This window comes from Ixodes scapularis, unplaced genomic scaffold (genome assembly GCF_016920785.2).
Source record: "Ixodes scapularis isolate PalLabHiFi unplaced genomic scaffold, ASM1692078v2 PGA_scaffold4__175_contigs__length_147842914, whole genome shotgun sequence".
NCBI lineage: Eukaryota > Metazoa > Arthropoda > Arachnida > Ixodida > Ixodidae > Ixodes > Ixodes scapularis.
The window spans coordinates 110,793,752-110,812,375 of NW_024609879.1; the positions used below are offsets into that span (position 1 = coordinate 110,793,752).

At 45.0% G+C, this 18,624-nt stretch overlaps 1 protein-coding gene across 5 annotated transcripts in view; it reads right to left on the reverse strand.

The window, feature by feature from the left end:
• LOC8029018 (lysosomal-trafficking regulator) overlaps positions 1-18,624 on the reverse strand; it is a 90,698-nt gene that overhangs the window by 14,365 nt on the left and 57,709 nt on the right. For all 5 annotated transcript variants that reach the window (XM_029980950.4, XM_029980951.4, XM_029980952.4 and 2 more), the window contains 12 exons: positions 16,147-16,392; positions 14,980-15,074; positions 14,319-14,387; positions 13,535-13,666; positions 11,397-11,653; positions 8,368-8,565; positions 7,504-7,649; positions 7,294-7,399; positions 4,991-5,052; positions 4,419-4,465; positions 3,591-3,743; positions 1,596-1,840 (listed from right to left, as the gene is read on the reverse strand). In XM_029980950.4, the coding sequence (XP_029836810.2) occupies positions 1,596-1,840; positions 3,591-3,743; positions 4,419-4,465; positions 4,991-5,052; positions 7,294-7,399; positions 7,504-7,649; positions 8,368-8,565; positions 11,397-11,653; positions 13,535-13,666; positions 14,319-14,387; positions 14,980-15,074; positions 16,147-16,392 (1,756 nt within the window). The remainder of the gene's footprint in view (positions 1-1,595; positions 1,841-3,590; positions 3,744-4,418; positions 4,466-4,990; positions 5,053-7,293; positions 7,400-7,503; positions 7,650-8,367; positions 8,566-11,396; positions 11,654-13,534; positions 13,667-14,318; positions 14,388-14,979; positions 15,075-16,146; positions 16,393-18,624) is intronic.

The window sequence follows — 18,624 nt, forward strand, 5'->3', positions numbered from 1 at the left end:
GTTGAAATGACGACGGGTTTTACCAGCACAGACGGCGCAGAGCGCAGAGGCGAGGGTTCAGAAAGGGCGAGAGGGAGGCAGGGAGCACGTGTGCAGAAAATCTAAGTGGGGAAAAAAAAAGGGTAAAGGGAACGTAACTCTTTTTGCTATTACGATTTTCTTTCTTTCTTCTTTTCTTTTCTCGTTAACGGCTATTTTACGAAGCACGCCAGTCTACAGTGGCACCGCACTGGCTGCGTCGCCGGCGACGCATCGGGTTTATCTTTGTCATCTTTGTTTCTCACTTCTGCGTGTGCTCTCAGCCTTGCCAGATGCAGCTTTTTTCGGTGTTTAATGTGTCCACAAAGCAAGCCGGCGTTCGTGCTGCAATGCTGCCGCATAAAAAAAAACAAAAAAAACAACCTGTCTTTCGTTTTGCAAAGTTTGTGCTGCACGCATAAAAAAAAAAGTTACCGACTACTTTAAATAAATGTGCTTTGTCTGATGTTGACTCGTGCATCATTGTGAAAAACGAGTTTAAGGACCCACCGTTGTAAAGGTCAGACGTTCTGATCATTAGAAAATAAGTAATTATGGTTAATTTCACAATTTTCACTATAACGACCTTTCAGAATAACGAACAAGTTTCCGCGGCCCCCTGAAGTTCGTTATACCGAGATTCCACTGTAGTGGATTTTGAGTTTGAAGCAAAGTCGAAGCGAACACTGGTTTTGGACAACTATTTTGAACTGAATATCGCATAGTTTCACCCAGCCTCTCACTACTGTTGCATCATGGTTAAATGAAAACCTAGCTGAACTCAAGAAGGTTGTTCCCAAGCTTCAAATTGTCTATTTCCAAGTTAATATGAATCTAACTATATTCATCAACTGCGATGTCAGAAAGCTCAATGCCTACTTTGGGATGGCAAGTAAAGAATGTTTAACATAAATTAAACTTACAGAGATGCCCAACAGTACCTAATCAAGGGGATTTCTAAATCTTCCCTTTTTCAATCTTAAATAAAAAAAAAGGATCATGAATGATGAATGCAGGTTGTCAGGGCATCCCTGCTTGACACATGCTCTTACATGATAGTCACAGATATCAACATACACCAAGATTTCGTTTCTTTCTCTTTTTAAATACAAGCCAAGCGTGTACATGCAGCATCTCGCTTTCAAAGTGTGCTTTTCTTCTATTCACGCAACTGCAATATTCATACTTTTCAAAATGTTGATTGCGGCGCGTTAGCTGCATTGAGCACGCTTTTTACCGAGCACCGGTGCATCGCGAAGAAGCAACACCCGGGGAGCTTGCTTATGCGGGTGATGCTTCTCCACGGTGCACCTGCGCTTGGTAAGAGGCGTGCTGAATGAGACTAACTCGCCTCGACCGACACTTCGCAAAATGCGAACATCACAGTTCATCTCAAAGCAAACGTCGAATAGCGTATTATTCGAAACAAATATTCGAAAATTCAAATATACGCACAACCGCACAAAATATATTTTGTAGGGTCTGAATTTGCCTAGTCCCATTCCAATTCACATTACCTAGCAGCTTTTCCTTCACGTTTTGATAGGAAAGACAAACGAGCAAGATGCCATGCTCACCGGAAGGCTGAGGGGTCTTCCAGGTCGAGCGAGTGTCCCTCGTAGTGGGCCAGCACAAAGGGGAACACCGGGTATTGCATGAGGTCATTGAACGAGCGTCCCGCCAGCTTGTTCAGCTGCGTCAGGTACTCGAAGTTGGTGAGGCGCCGCTCCTGCCAACGCTGGCTCAAAGTCTCCAGCGCCTCGGGAGGCTGCACCTGGAGCTGTGGACACTGGCGCAGGTGGCGGCAGAACTCGTTGCGGTCCTGGGGAGGGAAGCCCCGTCACGTTCGCAAGGCTGACTTTTCTTTTAGTGCTTCCGTGACAGTGGCATGTAGCCTCAATGGTGACATCGTGCTGATGACGTCCCGGTGCTCACGTCACATCATCTCAATCTGAATGGGCATTGTGAAACAAGACCTAATATATGGAAGTTATAAACAACAAGAAAGCTTACACTAAAAGTTATGCGAGTTGCAGTGCTATCAGTCTATTTTCGGCGAGAAGACTTTGAGAAAGTTAGTCCTTTAGTAAAACGCAGATTGCTTTTCACGGGCTCTTCCTGGAACACTTTCTGGGGAGATTGTTAGGGCCAGTCGTGACAATCTAATCTAGTCACCACCACAGTCAACTTCTTCAAAAGTAGAGCGACCTTTTGTTGTTTGGTTATTTTCCTTAAGCAGTCAACTATGATCTTTGACATCAAGCAACAATCAATTGTGCTTTCTTCAGGGCAAGGCACAACAGGCAAAACCACAGAAGGCAAAAAAGACAACTTCTGCATGAGCTTTGTAGCACAGCAATCGCTATACCACCAACAAAAGAGCCTCGTGAACATTAGCAGTCTGAGAAGACAGCTGTCATAACATGCCACCGCAAGCCAACAAACGAACGTCACAACATGCATTATGTGCAGTTTGTTGATGTACTGAATACCGTGTTTGCACGATTCTGACGCATACTTTCTTTTGCCTAACTCGGTGCCCAAAAACTACATGCGCATTACAATCAAAATCAAAAACCGAAACTAAAAAAAAATGCAATACACTGTAAAAAGTGGCTTGCTCCATTGCTATTGTGGCCGTTTGTTTACATTCACCATTTCGGTATCCATATCACGCGCATTCTCTCAAGTCTACGGACTCGTGTCTGTCGTTTTAAGATGAAAAAAACAAAACAAAATTTCCCTAGGAGGCTTTATTTAAATGAAAGGCCATCACACTGGTGGAAAAAAAAATAACGGAGCAGCACGATGTGGCCTTACAATCCCAGCCACCTGACGAGCTCGCGAAGTGTTTGAGAGACGATCCTGTTAGAGGCGACGGCTGCGCACTTGCACATGTGCAAGAAGCGCGGCACTTAAAATGCTTTAGACGAAAGCCAGGATTACCTCTCTGGACCGCGAAGAGCTATCGTCGGACTCCAACAACGGCGACTAGTGCACGGCATTTATTTTTTGTGTTGGCGTGCGTTTCATGAAATCTGTTCTCTGAGGTATCTGGTCAATCTTCATTATTTTACGTGCGCGGTAGAATTGGCAGCAATTTAAGGCCCTTTCACACTCTTGCGACCTCTTAAACCTGGGTTCCTTAAAACTTCTTAAACCAGAGAACACACTGGCGCCATCTATTGGGAAGCAGTGTAAACTCGGCAGTCCGGCATGTTTTTTTTATTTCTCGCGCATTATCCTTTCTTTCTTGGCTCGAAAAATTTTTGTCAATGTTATAAACGAGCCTTTCTATGGGTATTACGCACATTTGACCTCGGAAATCCCGCAAAACCTTCGCTCTTGGGAAATGCAGTTCCAGGGTCACCGCATAGATGGCGCCAGGATGCCAGTGTGTTCCCTCATTCTAAAAACATTTAAGAAGTCTTAAGAGATCTCGTCCCTCTCAGTCGTACTCGGTCGCAAGAGTGTGAACGGGCCTTTACTGTTTGATTATCTGGAAGGTACACCCACTTCCATCATGGACCCACGTAAAGGGAACGAACGTCGGCACGGATGGGTGCAGATACCTGCGTTGTTTGGAAGGCCAGTAACGCTGTGACGCCGTTGCGGAGGAACAGCTCCAAGGCGTTGTCCCGCAGCCGGAACCGGCGGAGCAGCACCTCTTGCACTTCCGCGTAGGGCCACACCTCGTGCCTCGCCTCCTCTTCGCCGAGTGCACACTGCGTCGCCCACGGAAATTCTAACGTTCGTCGGGTGCAACCTTACTCGAAAGTTCACCCTCAAACGCAATCCTACCTTGGAAGCTTAACCGATTTCCTGAAAACTCGAAACCCCCATTAATGGCATTTGTGTTTCGGCGTGATCGAACGTGTTGCAGCCGCCCGCCACCGCTTATATTTTACGTATTATTCTTTCACCGTGTGCTTGAAATAATTCTTAAAACATTAAAAGAGATCAGCCTTGAGTTTGCAGCAGCCGCAACACAACTATTCGCCACACTCGTGTAACCAATGCAGTTAAGATTTCCACAAACTGACGATTTGTCATTTATTTTGATCTCATTTCTGGCATTTGTGCATGAGCATCAGGTTGATACTAAGGTAAACCGTGGTCATAGCACCATCCATCCGAAAATAAGCAGTCAGGAAAGCTCGGGTAACCAAGCCAAAGAGCATATTCCTTGTACTTCCAACAACGGTGCGGGGGCACGTAACCTGTGCAACTTACAAGTTTTAGAAGGACTCAAAAGCGTTATAAATTCACAGCAACTCCATGGCAACTTAAAGAAGTAGTTAATTTGATGTACGGCATTAAAGTGATCCGTATCGTGAAACTATGCTACTCAGGAGCAATAGACGCTGTAACAACAGTCAGTTCTGACGCTCAAAACTCACCTTGTGTTTCCCCAGCTCTTCAGGCACAAACTGGAGGCTGTTTTCACCTGAAACACAATGACGTCTTCAGCTTTGTAAAAAAAAAAAAAAATAAATAAGGTATCTGTTATGGTATTTAGTAAGCAGTTAGCGCGACATGCATTTCAATAACCTTTGCCAAGTCTTCTCTTATACGCGCACTCCACATTTGGGTCTAGAGCAATCCCCATCAGCACTAGCCCAATATCCACATCGAGCCAGACTTCTCCGAGTCTTGCTACGAAGCTGGAAAGACTAGCACTACTTTAAATTTGGCCAATTTCTCGGTTTTTTCTGGAAAAGGCCTAGAAGGAACATAAGTTTGCTCCGGCTTCTTTAACCAGAAATATACAAGAAGGAATATGTTGACGCAAATTGGTTCTGTTAATTTATGACTGGGCGTGCACAATCTAATAAGAGTAAAGAACAATCGAAGCTCCCCAAAGGAACATACTGACAGCATTTTTGTGGTTTTGTATAGTGATATCCAGTTATCTCAAGACATGGTGTCATCATATGCTACGCAAAACAAAAGGTAAAACAAGTGTACTAACCGAGCAACACTTCTCCATGCATTTCAGAAGATGGAAAGACCCTGGTGCACTTTGAGGTGTGCCTGCAAATCAATACCTTATCAAGACGAGACCCGACTTGCAAGATCTGAGGCTTTTGAAAGGCTTAACTCTTTCAGTACCGCGCCATAGGAAATCGGACACGGAGTTACGATGACTTTCAAAGCGTCTGGAAAAATACAAATTGGCGCATGAGGACAGGCAGTGCCACCTAGTTTGCTTATAGACATCTACTCTATCAGTTTCGGTTTGGTTTTCCATCTTTTGACGTGAGGCGGCGCTGTACAAAACGAAACTGTAACCGAAAGTAACAGCGTAGTCGGGAGCCAAGGCATCGCGGTCGCCGCTCGCACCGCATAAGTGGAAGGCTGTAGCAAGCAGTTCGGCCGCTTCTGCTGCTGATTTTTACGACTCAAGCAGCAGTGATGACTCGAGTAACAATGTGGGGCCGTCAGATTTTAGTTCTGACAGCGACTCTCCAGCCCAATGTCCTGGAATGTCAATTGGAGCTCGCAGGTGCATTTCGTTTTAGCTTGCACGTTGCAGTTATACAAACACGGGCTTTATAATTGACAACAGTGTTATTTTTTGCATGTTTAGAGTATCGACAGCGTATGGCAAGGATATTTTTCCGAATGCATCGCGCTGTATCCAGTTTTCACCTCAAGAGACAGCCCGGTGTCCATGTCGGCGCAGTACTGCGAAGCGACTCGCGGCGGTTCTCAAGAGCACTGGATTTTTTTTCTTTTATTTTTCACTGCCTAGGTGGTAAGGACTTTCTCTGAGAACACAAACAAATATGACTGGATGCATATTTTGAACCGGCAGACATACGCTCGACGTGACAGCTCCTGGAGGAATGTCACTCCGCTGGAGATGCTGAAATTTATTGGGATTATCATCTACATCGGGATGGCTGAAGTTCTGCGACTGCACTTATACTGAAAAACAACAGGAATATTCAGAGGCCATCTCGCACCAAAAATTATGCCAAGAAAGCGTTTCTCTGCAATGCGTGCATTGATGGAAGACACTGTTTTTTCATTGTGTGGACACTGCATGCGTAAATAGCTTCATACTCTTCCAAGAACACCGAAAAGAGAACCTAAACGTCCCTGAACTTTCTAGAAGTGCCTACTCTGACCAGCTGGCATTTAGGGAAGAGGTAATTCAGCAGATCTTTGGGTATGATGAACCAGCACCAGGGCCATATTCCATTCTCACCCCAGATCCCTGCTCACCGCCAACCAAAAATAATGGAGAGAAGAAACTGCAAGCTCTGCTATCAAAAGACGAAATCACAATCAAAAACAAACGTCTTCTGCTCCACATGCGAAGTTTATCCTTGCTTCCTGCCTTCGCGTGATTGTTTTTGTGAGTGGCACAGCCATCGGGACCACTAACTTGGCTGGCCACGAAAAATACAAAACATGCCCTACAGGACTGAAAGATAGTGAAATGATGGCTAGGGCCACTTGCAACAGTTTGTATATTTCAAAATTGTGAAAATAATTTTCTGGCTCAGTATAGCCACTCATTTGTTTTTTGCTTGTGCTTTTCTTGTCAACTTTTTGTTCATTTGACAAATAAATTCTCTTAACTGTTTGCATTCATAACACTGCCGTTTATTTAATTTTAATGCCCAGCTAATAACCTACAGTTTGATAAATAGCAATGTCTAATGTGCCCAGTAGTTCCAGAGAAAAAAAATATTTTCTGAAAGCACTGAAAATCAGTCATTTTTCCGCGGTAACAAAAGAGTTAAGAGAGCTCAGAAAAACAAGAGTTGATTACTGCCTCTAACTGATATAAGCCAAACCCCTATCTAAAACGTTTAACCAACGCAATGTCCCGTCACCTCAAATACTACACTCCCTTTCACCTAATGATGGACCGCAGCAGATGCTACGAGCCATCCCAGCCTATCCAGCGTGCTGCATGTATGATGCGACTAAGTACCACGTGCATAGCTGCGTCTTGTCCAGAGGTCCTGCGACATTTGCACGACATTGGATTGGCCTGTAGCGTCTGATGCGATCCATTTTAAGGTGAAACCCAGAGTAGGATAAACTACCGTGAATCAACGGTCTCTACCGCTTCCCTGCAATGCACACTAGCCCACAGGGGAAGCGAGCTTGCCAGAAAAGCGAGAGCGCGTGCGGTGCAGCTAGGGCCGAGTCTAGACCCACAAAACCGCACGTGCTTCACGAGCCATGGACATCACGCAGAACGTTTCCAGCGTGCCCGTGAGTCGTGACGCAGCAAGTGAGGCACTTCCGACTCACGTGATCCTTTCGTTGATGTAGAGGTGATGAAGGAATGTCGCCGACTCGCCCTGAGAAGCATCGCTGTCGTACAGAAAGTGCAGCGGTGGCACCGTATCGGGGTTGCCTGAGTGGAGACCATGGAAGAACCGTCAACAGTACGCCCCGAGGACAATTGCAGACTGTGTAGTCTGCAACAATGCGTCGTGCGTGCTTTCATTTGATACTTGCCGAGTGCACCGCGAAACTCTGGCTTGAGGAACTGCGGTCCCACGCCCAGGAAAGCACGCCGCAGTCGACGACGGACCCTCGACGGTCCTTCGGTGGGATCGAGCTCCCAGTTGGCCGGAAAGCTCTCGGGAAAGTACCAAGGGGCCCTAGAAACGAACAACTACTTTGTTTGGTAATGGAAACCAAAGACAAAAATTGTCTAGTCACTGACAAGAATGGCAGGGCATGACTTCATGATCTTCGGCCTACAGGATGCGCACGTTGCCCTCCGCCGTAATTTGGTCGTGCGTTCACGCTCGGGACCAGTGAGACGTCAAAACGTCATTAAAGGTTGGGAGCCCGCGCTGGAGGCAATTCAACAATTAAATTTTCGAGCACTTTTACTTAACTTCAAGATTCCATCGAGGTCAAGCTAATGTAAGCCTACTGCATTCTATTTGTGTTCGAAATTTTGAATATCTGATTAACATTTGAAATTTTTAATATTTTGGTTCATAATAGAAGTTATAAGTATTTGAGCCATCTTCGGAATTCTACATATTTGAGTCACAAATGAAGTTTTAAACATTCTATTCCTTTTTTCTTAAATTTTGGTATTTGATTCACGTTTTTGAACTTTGATATTTGATTCACGTTCACAAATTTTAACATTCAATTCATATTTTAAATTTTTTCGTATTTGATACATATATAAGAAATTTTAAATATTTGATTCATATTTGAAAATTCAAATATTTGCACACTGCCAAGTAAAACCCCATTAATGAAAAAAACAAAATCTGAAGCCCCAATCATAACTTAAGCCGCTGCCAAAGTGTTAGAAATCCGGCCCTTCCAAAACGGTTACAAGCACGTGCCACTGACCGTTCGTGCGTGAGCTGCGTGGCGATCCGAAACCACGCTTGGCGCAGGACCAGGTCTCGGCACGAGCGTGCCTTGGCGTCGCTCAGTAGCTCCTTCCGCAAAGCATGGAGCAGTTCGGCCACCGAGCGGGTCACCCTGGCAGCCTCGCCGGCCGCCCGGGATGCCTTGGCCTCCAGTTTCCGCTGATAGTTGGACTTCCTACCACACAAAGTTACTCCACTGAACCGGGAGGAAGTGCCGTCAAACGAACTTGGGGGCAAAAAGATAAGCTGCAATAGGAACAACAGAGACTTTGGGGGAGCCCCACATAGGTCACTGCAGCCTAACAAGGCCAGCAAACCTTGCTTTCTGGGTCGAAGAAGTGCCCGTGCTCGCTTAAAGGGGCCCTGTATTCCTACTTAAGCGTCTACCTTTTTTGCAGTTTCCACATCTCTTGTGGTTTGGGCAACTCAGCCTGCACGAAGAGAGTAACTAAATACCAGTGCGTCATATTTTAACCGGACGACGCGGAAGCCTCCTTTACCTCAGGGGCACCCCGTGGTACCGAACGCGCGCGGCATGTGACGACATCCTGACGTCAATCCTGGCCAGCTCCAGCCTTACGATTGGTCAGAGCCGCTAAAAGCATTTTTTTAGTTGAGGTACAGGTCCCGGACGTATGTGGCGGCGCTGCGGTCGTATGGGTTGGAGGATCCGACCGGTTCTGAGCGTTCCGAAGGCCTTCGGTGAACAGGTTTGGCTTACGGTTTGGCCATTTGGCAGTTTGGCAGCGCGAAGTGGCTCCCATTCTGAACTGACCTTTACCCCATGTTTGCTGTCGTTTGTGGCCAATGAAGTGTCGTGCGGAATTAGTGTTTAATCGCGCATCAAATGCAATGCGAGCAGCCCTGGCCACGCGCTTCATCCAGCACATGCTTTAGTAGCGCCCTCTCGAGCCATTGACACGGACTGTGGCAATCATGAGCGCTCGCTAAGCTCACGACTGTTCATGGCCACCCGAGCCAGGACCAGGCACGTCATAAAGGAGGTTATTTTTGCTTGTTTTTGTAATTTTAGTTTGCCTATTATATTTTTAAAATCAAGCGAAATTTGAGAAAAGAAAAGTTTTACCAAGGTACTACGTTCAGTGCGCTCAGGTTCGGTGCAAATTAAAAACACAAATTTTTATACCAGAACCTCCTGAACTGTCAATTTTTTTTAAAAGGGTACATTTAGAATTATTTTTAATGTTAATTATTATTAATTGATGACAATTATTTCCTTTGGCTTAATGATAACAATTATTTATTAATGATAACTAATTCAAATTAATATATATCTAAAGGTAATTTCAATTGATAACCAGTAGTTATGTGGGAATACAGTGCAACCCACATAACGATATTAAGAAAACCTGGAAATTCTATCCTATATAACCAATTATCGTTGTATCCGGACTAAAAACTGTTTCTAACTAGGAACTGATCGTTATAAGCAGTATATCGTTATACGTGGTATCGTTATAAGTGGATTGCACTGTAATGGATTTTAAGTTAAAAGTGAATTCGAAGCGAATAGTGGTTTTGGCTGAATATTTTCAAATCAAATAGTTTCTCGAAAACTTTCACTACTATGCACCATGCTTAGACAAAAATACAACTGAACTTGTGAAGGCTTTTCCCCAACTTCCCACTTGTCCACTTCTAAGCTCAGTTAATTTTAATAGAACTGTATAAACTGGCACATAAATGACAGATTTGTCACAGCTCTCTTAAAGAGAAGCTGAAGAGGGTTCTTGAAAATAATAAAATAGCCGTGAATTCCAGCGCAATTTTCTGTGAATTTGAATATCACAAGCATTTGACCCGAACGTATCAATGATGTGAGAAAAACCGAAAAACCAAATGCAGAGAGTGACGTCATACCCAGAGCTTGCAACTGCCTTGTGTGTACCGCTTGTGAGAGAACGCGTGCAGCATTTTTGACTGCTCGGGCGAGGCTTGCGGAAGCCGCGGAAACGTTGAGATCTCTGTATCATACGTCACAATTCTCTCCCCCAACCGAATGCGCCGGGATGAAGGGGCATTAGTGCCATTTTGAAATTGCTGTTGCGACTACTTGGGGCATCATTCTGAAATACAATTTTGATATTCGACATGCTAGAGGCCAAATGAAGAAGTTTTAAGTGATTTCTCTCAAATGCAAACCCACTTCATTTTCCCTTTATTCGAGATTTATAAATCTGCTCACTATGTGCAAATGTTCTTTCTTCGATTTCAAATGCAACAAAAAGAACAAGCACGAATAATGAACGCGGGCTGTCAAGACATTGCTACCTAACTTTACTTTCACCTAATCGCCGCGGGTTAGCCCTGTTGAGGGCGCTTCTCACCAACCACCTGTGCGCTGCAGAGAAGCAATACCCGCAGAGCCTACGAGCTCCGTGGGCATTGCTTACCAGCAGTGCACATGTGCTCGGGGGGAAGCGCACTTGACGGGGCTAACCTGCCACGATGAACACTTCGAAAAGTATCAATATTGCGGTCAACCTCAAAGCAAACATCAAATAGCGTAGTATTCAAAACTACTATCTGAAAATTTGAATATTCACACCACACTAATAATTATCATTCATTAAAATTAATAATTAATTACAACCAAATATTAACAATTAATCAATTATATTTGTTGATTTTAATTATTCACAATTTATTCAGTTATTGTGCCACGGTAATCATGCAACGGGTTTCTATGGAGCTCTTTTGCAAAGCCACGCTCGCATTGTGGAGACAAGCCCCATACACCAACTGAGCTGTCCAACGTCGCTCTATTGCGGTGGCGCCGCTGTTGGTATTGCGCATGAGCAGACGCTTTCTCTCGCACATATCTGACTGCTGTGCGTGTGCAGTGCCCACACCTGGTGTGGGCAATGCAGGCTTGTCTGCAAACGGCGCGTTGGGGTATGGTACATTTGCCGTATAAAACTTAAAAAACGGGCCTTCAAGAAAGAAAGGAACAAACAAACAAAGAAGCCAAGAGGACTGGCTCACTTGTCATTGATCGAAGGAGTTCGCACGAGCCAGGCTTCTCTCTGTGCCGCCCACTGGACCTGCCAGCGCTGGCGAGCCTTCTGCGCCGCCTCGCCCGCCGCTTTCTCCGTGCTAGGGCTCCTCGGAAGCGTGCTGGGTGCCTCCTGCGACATGGCTGCCACCAGCGTAACCACGTCCAGGGTGGCACCTTCTATGGCGCCCTCTTGGGTCAATGAGCAGAGCAGGTCTTGCGTGAAAGTCCTCACCTGCGTCCGGCTCTGCGGGAACGTTCGAAGCCGTGAGAGCAACGTGGTGGTCGGACGTTCAAAAGACACGCCCCGCCGTTCTTATTCTGTCGGTGATTATAGTACTATTAACGCAGAATACGTTTAAGGACTGCGGGAGACTGTATGAGATTTGCAACACATACTTCTGAGGGAAATCTGTACAAAAGAGTGGTAAAATGAAAAGAAACAACGAAATTCTAAATGCACCACAATGGGAATTGAAACCACAACCCCATCGTCGTGAGCACGGCCGCCTACCACTGTGCTAAATGGGTAGACACATAACTAGCTTGCTTGGTCTATCCCGCGGTGCTCTTTCCTATTTGCTTGAACGAAAACGCCGGATGCTTGCATTTGCAGTTGCGTTTCTACAGTATATAAAAAAGAAAAGATTAAAATATGGCAATTATTACACAGAAAAGGAGAGCTTAAGACACAATAACATGCTCTAACCGAAAAAAACACCAAAACTCCAATGTCCGCCACAAACCTTAAAGAATGCTGCAGAAACAAATTCTGTGTATGCAGAGGTCATCTGTACTATAAATCTAAATCAAACATTTGTTACGTACAGCAATTCCTCGTTATAACGAAATTGCTTTTTTATAGTTATCACTTTTATCGAAGTTCAACGTGGTCCCGATTGAAATACAGACATTTTTAATCGGATTATTCTAAGTGCATTGGCGGCCGACCACGCTTTTACAAAGGCCGAGGTGCTGAAAGCATGCAAGCCAACGCAGAGGCGCATGGAGGCCCTTGAGTTTCCTCCCTCTTCTCCACCAAGGCAAATGGCAAACTGGGAAAACGGAGTAAACGGTGGACGGAGAGCAAAGCGTGCAGAGTTGGCAGAGGGAGGAAACGCGCCGATGCGGGCAGGGAGCAGCGGGAGCAGCGACAACGGTGCCCGCGGCCAACGCTGCCCGACTCCTGTCGGAATTGGGTCAAGGGAACGATGAAGCCCGAAGGAGATGGTCCCTTCGAGGGCCCCCGCCATGTGCGCCTGGCGGCGTACTACATGCACACATGGGTCACATGGGAGATTGGAGTGTTACCAAAAGTAGCTTAGATCTACGAGGTTGAGAAAAGTGGCCAAAAAATTTAACAATTTGGCATTGGCTGTTCGACACTGTCCACCATTTTGCAAAAGAAGCGAGGCATATTGGATGGGTTTGAGAAGTTTCTCAAGCAGGAGAAAGTGCGCCCGCAACCCGAAGATAAAACATTGCCAGCTGCTTCATGCACGTCAGATTTTTTCTCGTGAGTATGCTTGCCGAGTTGACGCACGATTTCCATAGCTGCAACAATCTCTATAAAAGTGGGTGAAAACATGTTGGCAAAGCCACCGAGGATAATCCTGATTCATTTGCACTTGTCGATGCGGATGTTCCTGTTGTTGCTCCTGCCGCGGATGCTGCGATTGTAGACCTTGCTTGCGGTCAGGGTAAACACGAAGCGATGTCGGAGAGGCACCTCGGGAAACGCCGACGACTGCGGAGATGCAACACATCCTACGGCTACTTCGAAACAAAGTGGAGTGCAACGGCAGTAACAGTGTTCTTGCGATGCCTGGAGCAGTTCGAGGAGAGCTAATGCCTAAATGAAATTATCGGAAAACTCCGCAAAGCAGCCGCGAGATGTTCGTAACTAAGGTTTGTTTGATTAAATATATGGTCAGTGTTATGCAGTGTTCCCGTCCACCTTTAACGCTGCTGGCACTGTTTTTATGGCTCTATCTTTTTTATCAAATTACCGCTTATATCGAACTTTTTTGCCGTCCCAATGACTTTGTTGTAGCATGGAATTACTGTATTAGGGGACATTTTAAAGAAATGTGTCAAGAAAAGTATGGGCTCAAAGAAGAAGACCCACCTCGTTTGAAGGTCCCAGCGCCACCCTGAGAGCTTCTTGAAAGGAACCGCAGGAGACCAGGGTCTGGGCCGCATGTAGCCCGAGCCTCGGGTCCTGGCCAGGTGCAAACAGGTGCACGCACAGCCTGGAGAGCTGCGCATTAACGACAGGGATTAGCTGAAAATGAATAAATCAGCAAGTTACATCCTTTTAAACACAGAATGTGCTATAGGGCTGGGTTTCATGAGAAAGGCGACATGTAAATGCTTCACCGACACACAGGCTTCGTCATGAGACACCATGACGAAGCCCGACATCAGTCACATGACATTACACAAGCACACTACATGTGCCCAGCTGATTTGCAACACATTCTGCGTCTCCAGGTTTATCAGGTATGATCAGGACGTACGATTTTTAAATAGAGTTGCTTGTACAGGTCCCTATACACTCTCAAGCTGTCGTGACAGGTTTTCGTCCAGGGCTCCCAACACTGTGCTAGAAATGAAATTGAGCTGACTTGATTTGAATTGGGTAAAGGGAGGAGAGCAGAACAAAAAACGCTTGTCCTGTCTATGCCTTCTATTCATCCTCATACCTTATGCTATATGCCTCTAACATGTTTTCCCAATGGCAAATCAAATTATTTTGGTACTGTTGCTTGTGACAGATTCATGTGCAACTCATATTTAAATGCCCCTTGCGATATCAAGACTTCTCAGAGAAGATTTATGAAGTGTTATGTGCATGTGTGCGTGACATAACTGGGGTGGTACTGAGCATGTGAGGCATGCAGTTTGCCTACCAGGTTGGGAAAGATGTGCTTGAGTGAGAAGATCAGTTGCTCCAGCGAGTTCAACTTGCGCTTGGACTTCTGTATGTCGAGAAATGCAAATGAATGGGAGGGGCGAGTTTAGAGCAGTTGTGGACCCATCATGGCAGATCAAACTGTTGGAGCTTGATCATATATCACTAGAGATAATACTACTTTTCTTACAAATTAAATTAAAAGTTAAAAAAAAAAAAAGACTGAAGAAATCAAACTAACAAATTGAAAAGTGTCTGAATCACACATTAAAAAAAAAAGCTAGAATCCATCAGCATGATTAATTCAACTATTTATTTAATAGAACTGTTGAACAGACAATAGAAAAATCAGAATACATCATTAAGGCCAACAACACAAGCGCAATCCTTTTGATGCGAAATCTTGCATTTCACTGGCTGCTATTTAGAAATGTTACAATGCCGACATCCTTGGATTGGACTACTAAGATTACTACTACTCACAGATGTTGAAATAGATCAATAAAACTACAAAACAATATGTAGGTATTAAAGCTTCTAAACTTACAAGGCGATAACTATATAAACATTTCTTGTTCACGTATAGTCTACCGAAAACATTAAGTCAAGAAAAAAAAGCCACATTAATAAAAAGAAAACTAGTTTAAGTCCATACTGACCCGGCTTGCCTGTGCTAGGATAATCCCAGCAACTGCCTTTCTCAGGAGAACGCTGACCAGTACCAGTTCAGTGGGTGACCTCTGGCACGGCAATGCTGAAATAACAGTCATCATTGAGCATTCTCAGACCAACAATGACCAGTTTTATCGATACCATGTTTCCTACGTTTTCGAACAACCCAAATGCATCCTTCAGTTGACCAGCACACCGATAGATCTACTGCAAAACCTGAGAGTGAGCGAGGGGACACCTCTTACACTTTTGCTAGTTAGGAGCGTTGTCATCTGCTACAGTGCAACCAACTTATAACGATATACCACATATAACGATGTACCGCTTACAACTATCAGTTTCTAGAGTTTCTAGACTGGAAGTGATCAGTTTCTAGTCCAGATACAACAATATTTGGTTATAACGACTGAAATTTCCGGTTTTCTCATTATCGTTATAAGTGGGTTGCACTGTACCTTGAGCCCTCTTTTTACCCAAAACGTCTTTTGTGCTCGAGTCTGGATATTGGTATCAAAGTCTGGGGATTGCCAAACAAGTGCCAACATTGGGCTTCACTGCTAGTCCTTCGGTCCACACATGGGATCTTTGGCCTAAGTGTGGCACCTAGAACTGCCAAACTTATGCCAAGTTAGGCGTTTCTTTGGCGTGCTACCTGGATGGGTATCTCGCTCGTCTACCGTTAATATTAAGAGCTATCGCCCACAACCCTGCCACCTGAAACTCATAAAAAAAGTGAGGTGGGCCTGTCTCGGTGAGTAAACACAGAAAGTTAACATAAAGCTAAACAAACTTCTGTGTAAGACAAATTTTCATTTTGTTGTCTCCATCGTTTTTTTTGTTTTCGCACACACGTACACCGACTGCGGGGTCACAGAAATCGGGGAGGAAATGCATAAAGAAAGGGAAATGTCTTTCCCTACTTCGTTTTACTTTGTCATGGACGTCCTCCAACAGTAAGGTCCGCAGCCGTGTCGTTGGGTAGGATGAATGTTTGCGGAGTCTGCGTTGGGGTATTTGTACCAGGGGTGGGCGATCCCTCTGTGTTCTTTATTGCAAACCGTTATTCGCCACGAAAAGTGGAGTGGGCGATGACTCGGGATATCACGGTAGGTGTCTCGTCCAAGGAATATCGGCGGCTACGAGGTCACGGTTACCTTGGTAAACGACGAAATCGCAAGCCTGCACGAAGACGGCGCCAAGCTCGCGCGACACTGTCGAAACGGTGGCGGCTCTGCCCGGTATTAGTCCGGTATCGGGAGGCCGGAACCACGCCGAACCGAGAGAGTCGCTGGGCCGCATGTCGGGCGACAGTCCCTCCAAGTCCCCGGCCAGCGGGGCAGCCATGATGGCAAACGCTTCGAGCAGGGTCGGAGAGGTGGGGCCAGGTGCTCCTGCAATGACTACACACACATTTTGACATGTGTGTTATGGGACAGGATTCCAGGAGATGAGCACGACCGTTACGAAAAACCGACACACAGTTGCCATGGCAACATAGGTAATTTTTGCTGGTTATTGTGGCCACAATTTTAATCATAGTTAAATAACAATCATTCAATAAAGTAGTAATTATAATTTAAACAATTTAAATTTTAATTGTCATTAATTAGACATAATTAACTATATAGACAATTTACAATAATTAACATCAATTTTACTTGTTAATTGTCATTATTGGTTAGCAAAATATTAAGTTTAGTCCTTACTTCAATGTTAGTAATAATTATGTGAATAATAATAATGATAAAAATTAGCCATGATTTAAATATAATTAATAATTATTAATCAACAACAATACATTTGTTAATATTAACAGTCATTATTTAACTTGGTTATTTAATAATGATAATTATTAATAAAAATATAAATATGTATATGTATTCCATCGCAGATATTGATCCCGAGCACTCTCGATTTGCAGACCGGCGCTCTATCTTCGTACAGTAAAACCTCGTTAATTTAACGTGCGCTAATTCGGAAATTCGGATAATTTGAAGTGCCGATCCGGTCCCGTCAAACATGTGTATTAGTTGGGTGCGCTATGGTTAATTTGAATGAATTCGGCAGGTGGCGCAAGCTACCACCCGTTCCAAAGGTTATGACCGCTATCTATCCAAGGTGCACACGTGGTTCTTCCGTGTTTTCTCATCTCTTTCGGTTCTCCGTGCTTCATGCCAGTTTTGCTCTGGAACGCTGCATGTTCAATGTACTGGGTTGCATGCTCCTGGCATGTCGTCATCACGTGCAGCAACTGCAGCAACCTCCGTGGTGGCGCCGCCAGCGAAGCGGCAGAAGAACCAGGCCGAGGATTTAGCGATGAAAGTGGAAATACTGAGGGCCTTGAAAGACGGCGTTTCTCGACAACGAGTGATGAAAGGTACGACGTTAAGAGAAGCGCTTTGGCCACATACATGAAAAATGAGGCCGAGGTCCTACGGGCTTTTGAGAGCGAGAAGTTCAATGCGAAAAGAAAGCAGCTGCAGAAGGCAGCACACCCGAAACTACCGGGTGTCTTAAACAGTGGCCAGGCTCTTTAAATCAACGGCAAAAATCGGTTCCTTAAACTATTGAGTTAGGACTTCGTGCAGCGTTGCCCACAGGTGGTGCATTTTTCCTATAAAACTCGCAAAGATCAAACTTACCTGAGACAAAAGTAAAAAAAGAAAAAGGATTAACTTCTATGAAAACGCTGCGAAGCCACCGGTCTTCAAACCATAGGGCGCCCTATTGTTTGAAGACCGGTGGCTTCGCTGCATTTCTATAGGAGTTAAGGTTTTTTTCTTTTATTACTTTTTCCTCAGGTAAGTTCGATTTTTGCAAATTCTATAGAAAAAATTCGCCTGTGGGCAATGCTGCACAAAATCGAAGCGCAATAAGTTAAGAAACTGATTTTTGTGGTCGATTTAAAGAGCCTTGCCGCCATTTGAGAAACCGGGTAGAAGAGGCCTTGGTGCGCTGGATTGTCAGTGACAGGATGTGCAGCTGCTCTTGAGTGGTCCTCTGATCTGCGCACAAGCGCAGAGAAGTACGCAGTGAAAATGAAGATAATTTCGTTCAAAGCATCAAAGGGCTGGCTTGCCCGCTTCGAACACAGACATGTGGTCTTCAGAAACGTGTGCAAAGAGAAAGGTGCCGTCGATGGCGATGTAGTCGATGACTGAAAAAACATCAAGCTTTGCGAGCACCTCGCTGCATATGAGCTCAACGACATCTTCAATGCAGACGGGACAGCGTTATTTTACAAAGCCCTACCAGACAAAACCATCACACTGAAAGGAGACGCCTGCACAGGCAGCAAAAGAAGTAAAGGAAGGGTCACTGTTCTCCTCGGCGCAAACATGACTGGTCTGGAGCGCTTGCCACCTCTTGTGATTGGAAAGGTGAAGAAGCTGAGACATTAAAAAAACTCAAACAACTTCCTGCGAACTACCAAGCGAATCAGAAGGCCTAGATGACGTCTGAAATTTTTCAAGTGTTGCTGCATTAGCTAGACCGACACTTCCGCGCCAAGAAACGCAAGGTGTTGATGTTTGTCGATAATTGCAGCGCCTACTCCAACATATCGGGACTAGAGTGCATTCAGGTCGTATTTTTCCCTCCGAACGCTACTGCTGCCCTTCAACCTATGGATC